Here is a 19,186-nt window from a genome sequence, read left to right as displayed (position 1 = left end):
AAGGTTGTTACAAGGAGGAGGAAGAAAAAATGTTTTTCTTAACCTTTGAGGATAGGACAAGAAGCAATGGGTTTAAATTGCAGCAAGGGAGGTTTAGGTTGGACATTAGGAAAAACTTCCTAACTGTCAGGGTGGTTAAGCACTGGAATAAGTTGCCTAGGGAGGTTGTGGAATCTCCATCATTGGCGTTTTTAAGAGCAGGTTAGACAAACACCTCAGGATAAGAAGGCATAAAGGTGATGTAATACCACCTTTGCTCTGCCCTGAAGCCCCAGGTTCTGCTCTTTGCACAGCTCAATCAGATCCAAAGATTTGGACTGTAATTTGTTATTTCAATGCTGTTGCCAATTAAAAAACAACAGGCCTATTAACCTCAAATAGTTCATCAAGATTTGCAAATGTTTCATTCAAAAAGTCCTGCGGTGAAAACTGAGCCCACTTCTCAGTGAAAAATGAGCCCATTCCAAGCTTTCTCCACTACTAGGCTCTGAGATGGTACTTTTATGTGACTAGCTATTTGTACTGTTAGCCAAGCAAGAATGTCTGCTGCAAAGGAGACTCACTTCTAGCAGGAGTCTGTTTTAACTTGGAAAGAGAGATGCTTGTCTATTGCCTCAGCTGTCTATTACGGTTATAAAAAATAGATGAGGCCTGTGATATCTAATACGACTTTAACACTCTCACAGCCCTGACTGCATGGCCAACAGCAACATTTGAGAATATTGTGCTGTATTACAACTAGGGCTGGACTGGTGTTCAAATCCCCCACCCCCTGTAGGGTACCTCACATATATTCTCTGGTTAACCAGGGCCACCATACTGAAGGCCATCACAGTAGGCAGTAATGCCCTTGAAAGCAATACTCCTAGCAGTGGCTTTGCCATAGTGTCCAGTCAACTTTATCTGACCCAGAAACACTGCCATGGAAAATAACCTTCAGGCAGTGACCAAAATTGAATATGCTGCCACAACCAGTCTGGAGGATAGGTCAGACATTCCAATAGCTGATCTGCCTATGGTTCAAGGGCATGTGTTTCTAATATAAGAAGGAGTGCAAATGTTTCTAAACCCGTAAATCCATCTCTAAACTTTAGTATGTGATGATTAATAGCAGCCACTGTTTTTACTGCTGACTTGTACACCTCACCTATATGAGAGTTTCAGCACAAAACTAAATGACACAAAGATTGCTAGGCTGATTCCATTTTTAATGTGAAGCCCAATAAACTTTTCACCTGTTCTGTGCATTTTAATGTCTTGTAATTATAGCCAAGTATATAACCTTTGGCTCCACTATCTGAGATGCGCTAAGCTTTAAAAACATGGGAAATTGAACCATCCTGTGACAACTGATAAAATGCACTAAGGCAATAACTCCAGCATGAGCCACTCAGTTTGCACCTGGGGCCAGATTTTTAAAGGTAGCTAAGCAATACTCCGAGTAGGTGCCTAACTCCCATTCAAAGACATGGGAGATAGGCACCTAAAAATCTGGCAGTTGGTCCTTATTGAAGCAAATTCCTATAGAGCAGAGATGGGCAAACTCCTGTCTGGCCCTTGAGCTCCCGGCCGGGTAACCTAGCCCCCGGACTCTCCCCTGCTGTCCCCCCTCCCCCCACAGCCTCAGCTTGCCATGCCGCCAGCACTCTAGGCGGCGGGGCTGAGAGCTCCTGCTGGGCAGCATGGCTGCGAGAGCCGTCAGCCTTCCCCAGTGCTCTAGACTGCATGGTGGTGTAGCTGGCTCCGGCTAGGCGGCGTGGCTGCCGGTCCTGGTGCTCTGAGCGGCATGGTAAGGGGGTAGGGAGTGGGGGGGGAGGGTTTGATAAGGGGCAGGGGATCCCGGGGGGAAGTCAGGGGGTGGGGGTGTGGATAGGGGTCAGGGCAGTCAGGAGACAAGGAGCAGGGGGGGTTGGATGGGTCAGAGGTTCTGAAGGGGGCAGGAAGTGGGAGGGGGCGGATAGGGGACAGGGGCCAGGCTGTTTGGGGAGGCACAGGCTTCCCTACCTGGCCCTCCATACAGTTTTGGAACCCCGATGTGGCCCTCAGGCCAAAAAGTTTGCCCACCCCTGCTATAGAGACAAGAGGAATTTGGCCTGAGTTAAGGATCAAATATAAACTAAGTAAAGACCACAGAACTTGGCCCCATATAGGGCAGGACCCTAAGGCCACTGCACAGAACGGGAGTCTTGCCACTGACAAGTGGCAATTCAGAACTATTCACTCTCACCAGAGGAGATGGCTGCTAACAGTTAATATTCATGCCAGGCAGTGACTGCTGGGAGATCTGCCATGGCCTGTTGCAGCTGCAGCACTAGAAGCGTTTGCGCACTGTGGCAGCTAGCCCTACTCGGGGGCAACGCTGGAAATATTTGCTGATATTTTACTTGTGGATTTTTGAAAGCCAAGAAACCAGCAAAGAGAAAGTTGCTATAAATCATTTTTTTAAAATGCCAAACTACGTTCTCTCGGAGCATTTTGCGGATATGGATTAAGACAATTCCATGTGGCCAGCTCCCTGGATGTCAAACACGAAATGAGGTGGAAGGCTTCTTGTGCCCCCTCCACATTGTGCATCCATGTGGCAGTGGAGCGCAAACTGGCCCTAACTGAGTAGCTTAATATACTAGGGCCTGATCCTGCAAAAACTCATGCACGTGCTTAACTTTAAGCATGTAGTAGTGAAGCACACGTGTAAGGGTATGTCTTCACTGTAGCTGGGAGGTGTAACTCCTAGCTCGGGTAGACATACACCCATGAGCTGTGCTTGAGCTAGTGCACTAAAATAGCAGTGGCCATGGAGCATGGGCGTTGGCTCAGGCTAGGTGCCTGAGTACGTACCCAGCGCTCAGGCGGGTTTGTACTCAGGTGGCTAATTTGAGCCTCTGCCTGTGGTGCCATACACATTTTTAGTGTGCTAGCTCTACACCTCCCAGCTGCTGTGTACACAGACCCAGTCTTTGCAGGATCGGGGCCTCAATGAACAACATACAGATGAACAAGTGAAGGAAAGCAGCAAATTGACAGTGAAGGTTTCCAACTACAGCATACAACACCGTACAACTGAAATGGAACTCTTCGGGGGCTACAGGGCATCATGCAGGCACATGGCACTCTGAACTACATGGGAAAGCAGGGAAACTTTGGCCAAGGACGCAAGTATCTTTAATGCAGAGCAGAACCAACCTCTGTTTATAATCTGTCCTCCAAACACAAGGGAACACAATGTACTCATCTTAGAAGGATGAAGGGCTGACAGCCCCTCCTGAGATTTAAACTTGTGGTTCCAGGAAGTTTGAAGCATGAGTCTTTGAAAACCTAAACAACTTTGCCCCTCTTTTCCCACATTTTTTTTTACCTGACTAGGATGGAATCCATCAGCAGGTTCTATCAGCTGCCAGCTTTCTCCTCCTAGTTTGTGCCACTCATCAACAACTGTAAATCACATAATCACAAAGGATTAAACACACACACACACATCACATCCCCTTCATGCCACATCAGAGAGAGTATTTTTAGCAGACAACTGCTGTGCATAAAGATTATGCTAATTTATGAAATAGTGCCAGAGCCAATACCGCATTCAATCCCCTTTCCGTAGGGTAGTATTTAAGCCTTTATTTTTTTATCCAATGTATTTATACAGGGAAGTTCTTTGAACATAAATGATTGTAAAACAATTAACTTTGCCTTCCAACTAAGAATGCTGCTGCAGTGAGTGACACTATGAAATATTAAACATTGATATAATACTCCCTCATTTTACATTTCAGTAGCATCTTCAGCAAAACCAAAAATAAAACACTTCTGCTTGGAAAAAGAGATTGTACCAGTAGGCAGTTGGGTTGATGTCTTCAGGAACAGAATGTCATTTTCAGTTACTTTTCTTGCGAGTGGCCCTTTTCAACTCTGACAAATAACCTTTCTGAATTATATAAGCATTGCATTCAAGGCAAATGATGTTGTTCAGTAAGCCCCAGAGTCATGGAAGGAATAAAAAGCTTCCTTTCTTGAAAAGGGTTGAATGGCGAGCATGCATCGGACCAGTGGAAACAGCCTTAGCCGACTCCTAATTCAATAATTTATTTTATAATGATGGATTGAGAATTCTTAATGTTGTTATGCACATATTCCATCATGAGAGAACATGCTCTCTTCCTCCATCTCCTTTTGAAAACAGCATTTCTGCTCGGCTAAACAATCTGCCCTAGAATCACTGCTGTTGCACCCAGGGCCCGATTCAGATTTTTCAAACACTGATTTATCTGTAGAATCAGACCCACAATATTGATTTAAACAGACAAAGAATAAGTGATTCAAAACAGATAGATTTTAAAAAAATATTGCTTATTTGTAACACACCATTCATTCTGGATCTTCCTTGTACATTACACCAAAAAAAAAAATCATGGTGCTCAAAGGCCTTTTTAAATTAGGCAATTATATTATTTAAACAAATTTACTCATGAGATACACACTGCATTTTCATAAGGGATCTGGGATGCAGCAGCAATACAATATTACTCAGACATACCTCAATTCTATATACTTTAATCCAGGACACTTGATCTAAAGTAAGACAACATTGAGCTGTCACAATTACAATTATTTTAGGTCCTCACATAGGCAAGAAAGAGTAGGCGAGGTATAATTCAAGGATGCAAAGGGATGATGCCTTTTGGTTTGTATGCCCGTTTAGTATCTTTTTTTATGCATTAAGGATATTTTAAAAATTGCCTTTGGGAGGCATAAGCATGAACCAATCCTAGGAAGCGTAATACTGTGCGGATTTTGGATTGAAGGTACCATATCATTTTGGGATTCAAGTCAGTGTTTGAGCAGAAACATGTTTCATTCTTTTCCTTGGCAAGGAAGTGAGTTAATCTATATTTACATCAAAGTGGGTAGGGGAGAGATTGGGCTTCAGCCACGTATCCCATGTTCTCAAACGTCTTCAGAAGCTATTGGACAGGTTCTCAACTGGTGTAAACCAGTGCCGTGCCACTAATCTCCATGGAGCTGTGCTGATTTACACCAGTTGAGGATCTGCTCTGATATATTTAATGGCTACATTTAGCATCTCTAGCCAATGATGCAGCAATAGGCTTTGTAACTTGTTGGACCATTACACACACACACCCCTCCCCCAGCAGTGCTACATGGCTGTATGACACACTCTGTATCACACACAGACCAGTGGTTGTGGGACAAGATTTGTAGGCTACACTAGTGTTTAACTGGCAGACTCTGCCTGCCCTTGCCAGGTTGCACAGCAGGGAGAGAGGATGCAGGGAGCCCTTGCACATTAGGTCATGGAGCAAATAGAATTGCACTAGCATGGTGCAGGGGAGTGTTGGTGCCACACACCCCAAAGGCATCACAGACAAATGCCGTTAATGTGTGTCCAGGCCTGCAGGGCTCCCTCCATAAACTCCCAGGACCTGTGAAGCTGAGAAGCTCAGTGAGCGTCATCTCACAGAGTTTCCTGGCAATTTTGTCTGGCCTCTCTCCACAGGACAGGATGATCCAGCCCTTAATAATTTTCACTTCACTTTTTTTTCTACTCCTACTTTAAATAAGCCTATAGACCAATTTCTGACTGATAGTTGCCCCTACTAGAAAAGCCACAATGACAATACTGTCTGGAAGTTGTACTTCACTGTCTGTCTATTTCACAACCCGTGCACAGCCCCTGAGCCCCAGGTGCCCTGGTATCCTGGCTCTGCAGTCACAGAGGAGCATCCCATTGTTTCAAAACCTCTGGCTTCTGACCCAAAAGTGGATCCTGAGTCCCAGTTCTTGCCTCATGGCTTAGACTGGTGGCACGGGACTGAGAAAGGGGCCTGAGGGTATGACTACACGGCAGTCCTCAGGTGTGACTGTAGCTCATCTAGACATACTCGAGCTAGACTTAATCCAGCTAGCTTGAGTAATGGGGCCATGAAGCTGTGGCAGCACGCACTTCCGCACAGACTAGCCAGGTGAGTCATTACCCAGGGTTGTGTAGCCTGTGCGGAAGTGCTCTCTGCCACGGCTTCACTGCTCCTGGACCAGCGCTAGTTTGATTAAAGTTAGCGCGGGTCTATCTACGTGCACTGCAACCACACCCTGTGATTGCTGTGTAGACATGCCCATACATTGTCACAATACTAACACACTTGAATACTGTTTTATCATCAACAACACAGGGACTCATTTTGGTAACCACCTAGTTTTGTGCCTGAATTTGGCCCAATCACACTACTTAGTAGGTTAGGATTTGTGTGTGTGTGTGGTTTGTTTTACTTTATAGACCTAATACTGTTCTTAATCAAGAAATAGTGACAGTTTGAACCCAATTACACCAGGTCTGAATTTGGTCCAATGTATTTCACTTTAAAAACTGTCATAGACTAGGCCTTGTCTGAGTATGCCCAAAGGCTCGATGAACGCAGACATCTGGTCTGTGGGTGTCTATTGCCTTTCTAAGAGCTAAAGCCAATTTATATGCACATTTAAAAAAATTATATGGTTCTCCACATTAGATGAACTAATAAATTCTTCAGCCAAAGTTAACATCTCAACTTGCATGCCCACTTAAGTAGCACTGTGGGGATTGAAATATGGAAAAACCAATAGCACCCAAATTTCATCCTGAGCAAGCAACGCTGGGCATTACCATCTACGTAGTTATAGACTGTTCTCAACGCAATTTTTAAATTATAAAATACAACCATTGTTAACTATTGAATGTCTCGATATTCTAGGAGAGATTTGCACCCACTTCAGTGAAAGTAAAAAGTAGGTCAGTGCCCATCACTGTTATGAAGCAGGCTGCTTAAGGGAACTCGGGAATTGACAGTTTTACCAAGTGGAAGCCAATATTACTGTGTACACGTATAGGGTGTAGAACACTTTCTAAAATGTATTTCCAAGATAAAATTGGTATGTGTTGTGGCTGATTTTGTTTACCTAGTTTATTTGATGTAGTATTATAAAGTACAGTTCATTTTGTTGTAATCCTTCTTTTCATTAAACCAAATAAATTAGACAGTGAGTAATTTAACTTCTTCAAGTGATTGTTCATATCCATTCCAATTAGGTGTGTGCATGCCACGTGCACAGTCGTCGGAAAGTTTTTCCCCTAGCAGCACCTTTTGGGTCGGCTTTGTAGCCTGCTGGAGTGGTGCCTCAATGGCGCTCAATATACGACCCTGCCGACCCGGCATGTCCTCAGTTCCTTCTTATTGCCAGTGACAGTTGTTGGAACTGCAATGACTTGCTTGCTTAGCAAGCTCTCCTCGTTTTTCCCTCGCCTTTCAATTTAGTGTAGTTTACAGTTATTTCTAGTCTAGTTAAATTCAGTGTAAGTGGTTTTCTGTTGTTACAGCAGATAGCTGTTGGGAGTGGGGGGTTTCCCCTTCATCCCGACCGCATTCCCCCTTGGGGACTCGGGGTATGCCTAAGTCCCAAGGATTCAAACCCTGCAAGTCCTGCAAGAAGCCGATGCCAATGGGCAACCCCCACGACGCTTGCTTAAAGTGTCTGCTGGAAGCTCACCAACCGGACAAGTGCAGGATTTTTAAAGGGTTTCGCCCCAGGACCAAAAAGGAGCAGGACTTCCGCCTAAAGCAGCTCCTTATGGAGGTGGCACTTAGACCGCAACCCACATTGGCGTGGCAAGACCCGATACTGAGCTCATTGGTGCACAGTGACCCGGCAGCAGTGGTAGAAACAGCACCGCGGAAGGACTCTGGGAGAGACCCACAGCACTGCTGCTCCCCGGCACCGAAACCGGCAGGATCGACCTGGCACCGGTCCCATTACTAGGCGCAGAAGTGGCACTGGAAGAAGGGGAGGAGTGGATCTCCAACCCAGAGGAGCCGGCCAATGGGGCGCGTCCCAGAGAGGAGCACCCAGTGCTGAAAACTTTGGAGCCAGCACCGTTGACTTCGGCCCCACAAGGGGGACCGAGACCGGTGCCATTGGACTCCCTGAGCCAGGTCATTGAGGAGGTGGAACTACCATCCTCCCCAGACACTTTTGAGGCCGCGAGGGACCTCATCGCCATGATGGCGCCGTGGTCCCTGGCGCTTGGTGCCAAGCCTCCAGTACCGCAAAGTGTGGCACCGTCTTGAGGCAAACTGGTGATGCTTCGTCCCTCAGCACCGCTGGCAGAGTCCTGGCACCACTCAGACTCATGGCGCTGCTGGAACTCACGATGCCGCTCGGACTCACAGCACTGCTCCGGGTCGCGCCAGCGCTCTCGATCGCGACACTGATCCTCACGTCCAGCACTGGTCCATGTCCGCACACAGACCCCACTCATGGTACCGCTCCAGGTCATGGCACTGCTTCCCAGCCTCGTGCCACTGCTCCCCAGTCCAGCTCCACTCGGCACCACCCTGGCCATCGCGGTCCCCGTCTTTGAATTTGGAGACGAGGTCTAGATACTCAGAGTGGGGCCGGCATCGGTTGGGCTGTGGAAGGTCTGATGTGGGGGCAGGGCCATAGCCTGTGCAGTGGCAGGGACCAATGCAGTGGCCATTTTGGATCCCGTGGGCGTACCACCAGGCCGAGGGCACCAATCCAAAGGTTCCTGTTCGGCGACATCTGAACCAAGGGTGCCGGAGGCATCAGCCAGTCACCCCACCCCTCTGGGTGTTGAGGAGGTACCGATCGCACTACCTCCCCTGGAACCCACCCCAGTTCCTAAGCCTGATACAGGTGTGGTTGGCCCCAAAATTGAGGGACAGGAGGCCCCTGGGAACCAAGAGGGCCCTGTTCTCCCATTACCCTCCTCATCGTCCTCCCCGGACAAGGCGGTTGTGGGCACCTCCAACTCTGGACCACCCTCCATAGACAGCTGTGCCCACCAGGACCTCCTTCGCAGGGTGGTGCGAAATAGGGGCCTGCAGGCTGAGGAGGTGGTAGAGTCGGAAGACCCGATGGTCGACATCTTGGCCCTGGAAGGTCCGTCGAGGGTGGCTCTACCCCTCATCAAAACTACACAAGCCAATGCTAAGACCATTTGGCAGACTCTGGCCTCCATCCCTTTCACCATGAAGGGTGTGGAGAGAAAGTATTTCATCCCCTCTGAGGGAAACGAATACCTCTTCACACACCCGCAGCCTTGCTCATTGGTGGTGGCTGCGGTAAATGAGAAGGAGAGACAGGGACAACGAGCCCTAATGCCTAAGTCTAAGGATGCCAAGTGCCTGGATTTATTTGGGCGCAAAGTGTATTATTCCACGGGGGGGGGGGGGGGGGGGGGGTTTGCAACTCAGGATTGCCAACCAGCAGGCAATTCTGAGTAGATACAGCTTCAACTCCTGGAACTCGATGCTCACGTTTAAGGAGCTTGTGCCAACTGAGTCCAGCGAGGAGTTTGACGCAATAGTGGAGGAGGGCAAGGCGGTGGCACGGACCTCATTACAGGCCTCACTGGATGCTGCGGACTCAGCGGCGTGCACCTTGTCCCGGTATTGCCGTGAGGCATAGCTCATGGCTGCAGGCTCCGGGACTCCCGCCCGAGGTTCAGCAGACCATGCAGGACCTGCCTTACGATGGGGCAGGTCTGTTTGCAGAGCAGACTGACTCCAGGCTGCATAGCCCAAAAAGACTCCAGGGCTATCATGAAATCCTTGGGTATGCACACCCCAGCAACCCAACGTAATCATTTCAAGCCTCAGCAACATCGCAGTGCTCCTACCCTCCTTGGCCGAGGCAGGACTTTTATAGAAGGGGCAGGAATGGCAGGTGCAAGCCTTTCCACCCCCCGCCCGGGCAGGGCCAAGTCCTGACTAAACCATCGTCAGGTTCAAAGTAGGCCTTTTGAAGGTGCACCAGCCTCAATTCTGGATCCTTCCCCATCTTTCTTAAATCATCTGTCCCACTTCAACCGTGCTTGGTCCCAAATAACTTCGGACCGCTGGGTTCTCCATACGGTAGAAGTGCGATATTCTCTCCAATTCTGCTCTCCCCTCCCTCCCCCCCTTCCCTGTCCCTCTTCAGGAACCCTTCTCACGAGCAGCTCCTTATCCAGGAGGTGTGGGTGCTCCTCGCCATGGGAGTGGTGGAGGAGGTTTCTCAGGAGCTCAGGGACAAGGGATTCTATTCCCGATACTTCCTAATCCCCAAAACCAAGGTGGAGTCTCAAGTTCAATTGGTCAGATCCACTTTTGAGAGACCGGGTCTCCTCCTCAACGTGAACAAGTCAACCTTATCACCGACCCACAGAATAGAGTTCATCGGGGCGGTGTTGGACTCGGTTCAGGCAAGAGCACTTTTGCCGGAGTCCTAATTCCAAGCCATGATGTACATCATTCAAGGCCTCAGGCAGTACCTGACCACTACAACAAGGGGATCCTGAGTCTCCTCAGCCACATGGCAGCCTGCACGTACATGACCCAGCATGCCAGACTGAGGCTCGGGCCATTCCAGGTGGGGATGCCGGGGATGCGACAGCCTGAATTCAGTGGTCATGGTGCCAGAGCAAGTACTCAAGTCCCTCCAATGGTGACTTGACCTTCAGGCAGTGTGCGAAGGAGGCCCCTTCAACAACCCTCAGCCCTCCTTGTCCCTGGTAATGGACGCGTCAGTCCTGGGATGGAGTGCGCATTTGGGAGACCTCCAAACGCAGGGCCTTTGGTTGCAGGATGAGCTCTCCCTCCATATCAGCATCAAGGAGTTCAGAGCGGTACGACTAGCATGCCAGACCTTTCAGGTCCGACTACAAGGTCAGTGCATAGCAGTTTTGACGGACAACACCACTGCCATGTTTTACATCAACAAGCAGTGTGGAGCCCTGGTCCTCAACAAGCAGTGTGGAGCCCTGGTCCTCTCCCCTATGTCGGGAAGCCCTCCCGCTGTGGAAGTTCTGCATAGCCCACTCCATTCATCTGGAAGCGTCCTATCTCCCAGGAATGCAGAACAAACTAGTCGACCACCTCAGCAGGTCCTTCTGCAATCACGAGTGGTCCATCCGGCCGGATGTCATACACTTCATCTTCCAAAGGTGGGGGTTTCCCCAGGTCGAGCTGTTCGCCACCCGGAACAACAGGAAGTGCCCAATGTTCTGCTCCTTCCAGAAACACAGCCCAGGCTCACTCACGGACGCATTCCTGCTACCCTGGGGAGGCCGCCTGCTCTACACCTTTCTCCCATTCCCTCTCGTGCACAAGGTGCTTCTCAAGGTCCGCAGGGATGGGGCAGAGATAATTCTGGTGGCACCAGCGTGGCCTCGACAGCACTGGTACACCACACTCCTGGAACTGTCAGTGGACGCCCCGATCACTCCTCCCCAAACTGATCACTCAGGACTATCGTCGTCTTCATCACCCCGACCTATGGTCCCTCCACCTCATGGCTTGGAAGCTTCATGGCTGAACCCCAGGAAGCTTCTGTGCTCGGAACAGGGGTAAGGGAGGTCCTACTCGGCAGCAGGAAGCCCTCCACTAGGGCCACATATCTGGCAAAGGGGAAAAGGTTTACTTGTTGGTGTGCCCAGCATTGTACACCCCCTCTTCAGGCACCTGTATCTCTCATCTTAGAGTACCTTCTGCACTGGAAACAGTGAGGCCTGGCAGCATCCTCCATAAAGGTACACCTCGCTGCTATCTCGGCCTTCCACCCGGGAGTGTCTGGACGCGCCGTCTTCACCAAAACTATGGTTGGCTGGTTCCTCAACGGTCTGGAATGGCTATATCCCCAGATCAGACAGCCTGTTCCCACATGGGACCTTAACCTGGTCCTCTCCAGGCTAATGAGGCCCCCATATCTATACAGAATGTTATGTGAGGTATCAAATGAAAACATATACCATACAGGTCATCATAATCATTGTTTGATGTATGTACGGGAAATTATGCATGTTCTAAAAACATGCTCAAACCATGTAACCAAGCAGGGCTGGTAAACAAATTTGTCCCAGACAAAGGCGTCTTGATATGCATGTCTGCCTAGGTCTGGAATGTAAATGACGCAGGGCAGGCCAAAGCCAATGGGAATTACATTTGCATCTGAAAGTTAACAGGAGAAGCAAATTAACAAACAACAAGAATATTTTTCAAAGGATTACTGGACAATAAGAAGAGGGGAAAGAAGACATTGTGGTTATCCATCACTGAGGGAACAAAGAGATCAGTGCCTTTTGTATCCATGAATGGTGGATCCCCAGCCATGTGGGCTGGTGATGTTGAGAGGTGGCTTTAGGTGAGAAACTGCCTTAGACAAGGATTGTAGCCAGTTAAGTTTTACGCATGTTATACTTTTGTTTTATCTGTAGCCATTTTCTGTTTCTATTACCTTTGTTTAGCATAACTTAAATCTCTGCTCTTTTTTAAATAAACCTATTCTTGGTTTTCCTATAAGTTCATCTCAGTGCTATATATTAATGGGAGAATCTTCAGCTGAGCTAACAGGCTGGTGTATACACTGTCTCTTTGAGACAGCAGACTTGGTCATCTCTGTGAGTGTCCAATGACAGGGGCTAGGAACTGTAGGGGAATGCTTTTTAAGGAGGTTTGGGGATTGGAGTACACCTGAGCTTAACCTGCAAGGCAGAGTAAAGACAGGCAGACCTTCTGAGGAGAAGGTCTGGGAGCCTAACAGAAGGGCGCGTGTGGCATTCTGTATCTCAAAGCAACCCCCTGCAACTCCCATATTCATCCCTGTCATATAATTATGATATATTTCATACAAAGCATGCCATGTAAGATAACATATGAAAACTAAATGCATTGTTCTGTACAAATATGCATAAAGTTAGTGTGTTAGTGAAGTTATGAGATTTTTGCTCTATGGTTGTTACTGAAATATGTTGTACGTTTGAGAGTTGCTACTGCTAGTTCCCAGCAACAACAGGGGTGGTGACCCACTACCAGGAGGGTGTTAAGTGACCATTAATCAACAGGGAAGTTGTAAACAAGGGATTTACAATGCTGTATGAGAGCTATACGAGCATCACACAATGGGGGATTGCTCAACACTGTGACTCAGCAAAGCCCACCAGGACATGTCTGGGCTAGTGTTTTCCAGGCACATGGACTGAGGATATAAAATAGGGGACAGTGGCATCACGCTTTGGCCCTTCTCTCCCCCACCTACACTGGAAGCAATAAGAACACTGGGAAGACAAAGACTTGAACTGAGGAGACTGTTCCCAAGCTTAAAGGGGAAGCCTGTTTGTTAAGAACTGTAACATCCTGTGGGGGGAGAAAATTGCTTGATCCAAATATTGCTTAGTCTATTAAGGCTTAAGATTTAGATTGTGCGCTTACCTTTTATTTTCTTTGGTAACTATCTCTGACCTTTTGTGACTACCACTTATAATCACTTAAAATCTATCTTTCTGTAGTTAATAAATATTTTACCTAAAACAGTGTGTTTTGATTGAAGTGCTTGGGAAATCTCAGCTCAGTTTACAAAAGCTAGTGTGTGTCCTCTCCACATTGAGGGATAGGCAGACTGGGTAATAAACGTACACTGGCCAGGGCAAGATGGTTTATTCTGGGAGTACAATGCTGGGGGCTTGGGAGATTTGCTGGTGCCTTTCACTGTGTGATTCGTGGGTGTCTCAGGGAGCGTTCATGCATTCTATCTGGGTGTGGGGCTCCACATGCTGTTGTACTGAATGATAACAGTGCCTGGAGGGGTTTGCTGCTTGTCACAAGCAAAGCATTGTGAGAGAAAGCCCAGGATGGATAGTTATGGAGGCACAGCGGTACCCCAGATCTGGGTTGTACCCCAGGGATCCCATCACAGAGTGTCAGGGAGCTGACACACAGTTTAGCTCCAACAAGTCCCTTTCTCGATGGGGCCGACGGGTAACAAGGTGACTCACAGTCCTGAATCCTCTGAGAAAGCATCATGGTATGTCTACACTGCAATCAGAGGTGTGACAGCAGCGTTTGTAGAACTCCTGAGCTAGCTTTGATCCAGCTAACTTGAACAACAATAGCAGTGAAGCCGTGGGAGCACAGGCTAGCCACTCGAACACATACTCAGGGTCCCGGGTGGGCTTAAAATCAATGGGAGTTAGGTGCCTAAATACCTTTGAGGATCTGAGCCTTAGATACTTTTGAAAATCCCACCCATATTTTCAAAAGAGCTCAGCACCTACAATCAGGGCAAGATCTTCCAAAGTGATCAGCTCCTATTTAAGCAACGAAATAAATGAGATGCTGAACTCTTTCAAAATCTGGCCCTGTGCTCATATAAAAATACCATAGGTGGTAAGATTAGTTTGTTAAAACACTTTACTTTGGAGAGTATAGTCGGTGTTATTTAGGAGAAGAAAGCTGGTTGAAAAAGACAATTTTGTTGAGGAGTTGTTCATCCCAGAGAATGCAATGAAAAGCCTGTCAAGCAATATAATATTTTATAATTCATGATGGCCATCTGTGCAATCTCAGGCGTACAGAGACAATGATAAACTCCAACCTAGAAAATCTGATGTACCACAGTATAAACAGCAATATTTTTTTATTAGAATCATCTGGCCCGGCAGCCAACTCCATGGAGGGTTTTTTTTTTTTTTTTGGTTAAAAAATGATTGTGTAGGTTTTTAATAAAGCATTACATCAGGATATTTTAAAAACAGAAATGCTATTTCTACAATATGTAACCACAATAGAGAAGAAATATTAAACTGAGAAGGAAAGTCAGTGGGGAGGGCAGAGGATTGGAAAGCTGGAAAACTTCAGTTTCCTTGCCAGCCTTACAGTACCTCTAATCACTGGAGGAAGTTTGGCCTTAAAGTTGAGGGGGACAAGCAGCTAATTGTACACACGCCTCTCGCTGCTGCTGCCCCTCTTGCCCCTCTGGTGCTTCCCTCAAGTTCCCCTGATCCCAACAGAAGAGGAATGCCTCCTTCCCCCCCTCCATCCTGTATTTATGCCCAGGCCCCCAACAGCTTTTGGGAGCTTGGGTAAATGCTTACTTTCTCTGAGTCTTAATTTCTTCATTATTAAAACAAATATGCAGACACTCGGCTTGAAGAACCTCTGTTATTACTATTAGATATGTACAAAAATGAAAAATGGGCATCTCTCCAAGGGCTGAGATGCAAATGCCATACATTATAAAATTCGATCACTTGCAGAGCACCAAACTTCCCTCTCCTCCCCGCGTTTGATTCCTCTCCAAAGCTCACCTCTGTAGCAGCCTGCATAGATAGATGTGTCCTGCAGCATTCCCTGCAAGTCAATAGACTTGGAATACTTCAGACCTGGGGTAGAAGCCTGCTCCTGGACCGAGAGATCCTCACAGAGACTGTTCTCTCATCACCCAGTTTATGGTCAGTAGCCTCTGCTTGCCTGCTGTACCTCACAGATGTGCTGTAAGGCTTAATTTATTATTGTGTGTAAATCACTTTGAGATGTTTGGATGAAAAGTGCTGCTTACTCTAAGTGCAATTCTAGCTGTTCAGAATGCTGCAGGCTGAATGCTATTTCCCCTGTGTGGGACCTCTCAGGCTCCTCTGAGAGTTTCATAATGCCCCCATATTTTATACCCCCGCAACACACACATCACACTGAGGCAGTGGAACTGGGATGAGGAACTAAGAAGAGTCTCCTCACGTGACCATCAACCCTATCACTAGGTCCATGTTGGTTGAATGACTGTGCTGCTATTTTCACTGTACAGCACTAAAAATAAGAAGCATATTAAAGCCGTTTGTCCCGTTCTTATCTAAATGCTTGTTGAATAGTACAAAATGCAACTTACTTTTCCCCAGTGGGAAATCCATGTAGAAAATATCAAAATTGGCAAACATCTCAGATCTCGCTATTTCTTTCAGGACATTGGAAAGCTGTAAAGCTCTCTGGAAAAAAACCAAGGAATTAATGAGATTTTCACTGCCACTGACACCACTTCACTTGGGTTCAGCTTTTGTAACCAATGTGGGGTGAGCAGCCGTCTGGGCTTCTCAGCTCCCTGAGCGGGGAGCTGGGATGGGAGGCAGCCGGGCTCTAGCTGGAGCCCACCACCAGCCCTGGGCTTTCTTGTCAATTTTGGAGCTGTGAAATTGACAAGAACGACAGCCAACAGCCAATGTAAGTAACGCGGTGTCTACATGAACACTGCGTCACCCTAACTACAGCCACATAAGCCCTACGCCTCTCGGGGAGGTGGAGTTATGATATCAGTGTAGTAGGGCATTTACATTGGCGGGCGCAAGGCAGTAGTGTGTACACTGACATAGTTAGGCCGACAAGCTGCCTTACGTTGACCTAACTCTGTAGTGTAGACCATGGCTTAGAACCCTCATTTTGGAGGCCCTTTTATCCCTCCTACAGTTTGCAGAGAATTGAAATTCCTTATATAGGCAAAGTTCTCTCCTTCCCTGTACATTGCCCATTCCCATGCTGCTGGTGCAGTACCTGCATGCCATATCCCTGGCCAGATTCTGATCTCCCTTACTGCAGAGTAAATCCAGAGTAACTCCATTGACTTCAGTGGACTTCAACTAACTCATGTATCTCCAATGTGATTTCAACCACCATAATGGAGATCAGAATCTCATCATCTAATGTGCACAGTTTAGGTAAGAATGTGCAAAGTTATTTTCAGACAAGAGCTCAGCATGTTGACCTGCAGACACATGAATAGTTCCTGGACAACAGATATGTACTGAGAGTTTGTATTGTCTTATAAAAAGGCATAGGCTCTGATTCTGCCAAGACTTCTGTGTGTTCTTAACTATGTGCATTGATGGTCAATGGTACTACTCACAGCACATAAAGGTAAGCACGTGTGTAAGTCTTTGCAAAATTGGGGCCATCATTATTGTTTAGTGAATAGAAACATTATCACAAATACACCCACAGCTGCCAGTCTGGACAAGCCACTGAGGGGAGAGAACCTCAAATATATTTGTACATTTAGAGAAAGTAAGGGGCTAACATTTTGTGGCCCTCAGATGATTCATTTGCCAGTTGTAGAGTCAGGTTTCTAGGATAGTTTATAGAGAAACCTGCATTGGCAACGTTGTGTAGCCCTGCCCATTAAGATACTTTGGGCCAAATCCAGTTTTCAGGCACTCTTTGCTCAGGTAAATTGGCATTTAAGTCAGTGGGATTTGCCTGAGTAAAGACCTTACACTTTGGCCTGCTCCTGCTCCCACTGAAATTAATGCAGTTGGATTTTGTCATCACAGTTACTTGTCCTCTTTGCCCCGTTCACTCACATGGATTCCGAGCAGGCATTTTTTCTTTTTATTAAATAAGCTCTCTTCTTAAAGAACAAGAGGTTACAATATGTATATTTGTGTCATAGTGCAATGGTAAGTCATGTCCCATGTGAATAAGTCTGGGGCATATTGAGAACTAGAATCCAAATCTGAATTCCATTGTTTAACCCCAGATCCCAGACCTGAAGAGCCCTGAACTTTAGAGGTGTTTGAAATCCAGATATGCATTTTCTGGGCTTGCCTCCATCTCTATGAAAATAAAAATATTGACATCTTTCAGTTGGGACCCTATCTTCAAAGAAAACCAGGAGCACAATCCAACACACCCCCTTTAAAAAGGGGATGACCAAAGAGATTATTAAACTGCCTTCTTTAGACATACCTCTGAGGTGAGGTTCCGGAGGGTTTCGTTTGAAGACATCCACCCATTGCAGGGACTGATCTGTGCGATCAAACAAAATACTGTTTCAGTGATAGATAAGACAGGGAAAAAAGAGATATTTAAAGAGGAAAACTTGAAGAGGAAAATTTACCTGAAGACAACTTAGGAATGAATACATTTGTTCATATGTGATATCTTTATTTAGCTGACCTAGAAAAAAAAAAGTGTTTAGTGTTTCATATTTTAAGTCCAATGTTTCTTGTTTGAAACCCACTACTGTACCTGGTTACCAAGTCTTTGTACCATGAAGGCTAAGAGGAACTGAAAGTTTATAGATCAGGCATCAAATCCTGCTCACTTTACTTGCATGAATAATCCCACTCAGTAGAACTACTCACATTGGTAAGGGGAATAGAAGCTTATTTTCCACCTTCAGGATTCAAGTAATTCCCACTAAAGTCAACGAGAGTTACTCATATCCTGCAAGACCCAGGATTTTGCCCCAGGTACAGTGACAGCAGCAGCAGCATGAACTTTCCGTAATGCCAGTTATCTCAGCCTCATTGTTCAGGAACTGTTTTCGTTCTCCCACATACCTACGCCTCCCCCTCCTTCCACAGGCAATTCAACCTCCATGCAAGCTTAGTCATATAATAGTCTGTTCAAATCTCCAGGGCGAATGACTGATGCTTTATCCATTACCGCTTCTTTCGCTCTCCAAACAAATTTAGCCATTTCAAACCCAAAAGGAAGATTGAAGGCGATTGGGTAAGCACTGTTTTCACGTTTACCGTAGAAAGGTTATCTTTAAAAGGTAGAAACAATTTGCCTGTCATAGAAGGAAATGTATACATCTGCGTGGGTGAGCGAATTCAAACACTAACTTAAACGCCAGGCAGACTTCCTCTGACATTCATCATGTCACACAATGGCCCTGCTTGCTCTGTGAACTGTAGGCCTTTTTTGGCTGCTTACTTCTCTGGTAGTCACTCACTAATTAAACTGATACCAAAATGCTAAACCTCACATCTGACGATCAGCTCTCTGCTACAAGGAAACACCTTTGGGATCAATATGCATTTGGCAAAGCAACACATTCACGTTAGTAAAAAAGATAAATGTTACAGGCACCTCTGTCTTAAAGGGAGAGCATTAATTTTTTTTAAAGTACCCCCTTTAAGAAAGCATATTAGGATACTGGCAAAGTGGAATAGAAAAGGAGATTGTTCACTCTGTGGTGGGGTAAGAAAATATGTTCTTTTAAGGGTTAGAGTAGCACATGCTATATAGGGCAATCTTCTCAGGCTGTAATGACATTGCCAATAGTTAACAGGATGAATGTAGGAGAGAGATAAATCATAGAACAGGGGTCGGCAACGTTTGGCACACGGCTCGCCAGGGTAAGCACCCTGGCGGGCCGGGCCAGTTTATTTACCTGCTGACGCGGCAGGTTCGGCCGATCGCGGCCCCCACTGGCCGCGGTTCGCCGTCCCGGGCCAATGGGGGCGGCGGAAAGCTGCGGCCAGCACATCCCTTGCCCGCGCCGCTTCCCGCCGCCCCCATTGGCCCGGGACGGCGAACCGCGGCCAGTGGGGGCCGCGATCGGCCGAACCTGCCACGTCAGCAGGTAAATA

General features: G+C 47.0%; 1 protein-coding gene across 1 annotated transcript in view; it reads right to left on the bottom strand.

Annotated features, from left to right (window-relative positions):
• Window positions 1–19,186, bottom strand: part of AOAH (acyloxyacyl hydrolase) — a 123,728-nt gene that overhangs the window by 7,605 nt on the left and 96,937 nt on the right. Inside the window, exons 17-20 of the mRNA XM_065399069.1 lie at window positions 17,704–17,762; window positions 17,553–17,612; window positions 15,706–15,802; window positions 3,356–3,432 (exon numbers count right to left, since the gene is read on the bottom strand). Coding sequence (XP_065255141.1) covers window positions 3,356–3,432; window positions 15,706–15,802; window positions 17,553–17,612; window positions 17,704–17,762 — 293 coding nt within the window. The remainder of the gene's footprint in view (window positions 1–3,355; window positions 3,433–15,705; window positions 15,803–17,552; window positions 17,613–17,703; window positions 17,763–19,186) is intronic.

Source organism: Emys orbicularis, chromosome 2 (assembly GCF_028017835.1).
Source record: "Emys orbicularis isolate rEmyOrb1 chromosome 2, rEmyOrb1.hap1, whole genome shotgun sequence".
In the NCBI taxonomy this organism is placed as follows: Eukaryota; Metazoa; Chordata; order Testudines; family Emydidae; genus Emys; species Emys orbicularis.
This window is presented reverse-complemented; position numbering and strand designations above follow the sequence as displayed.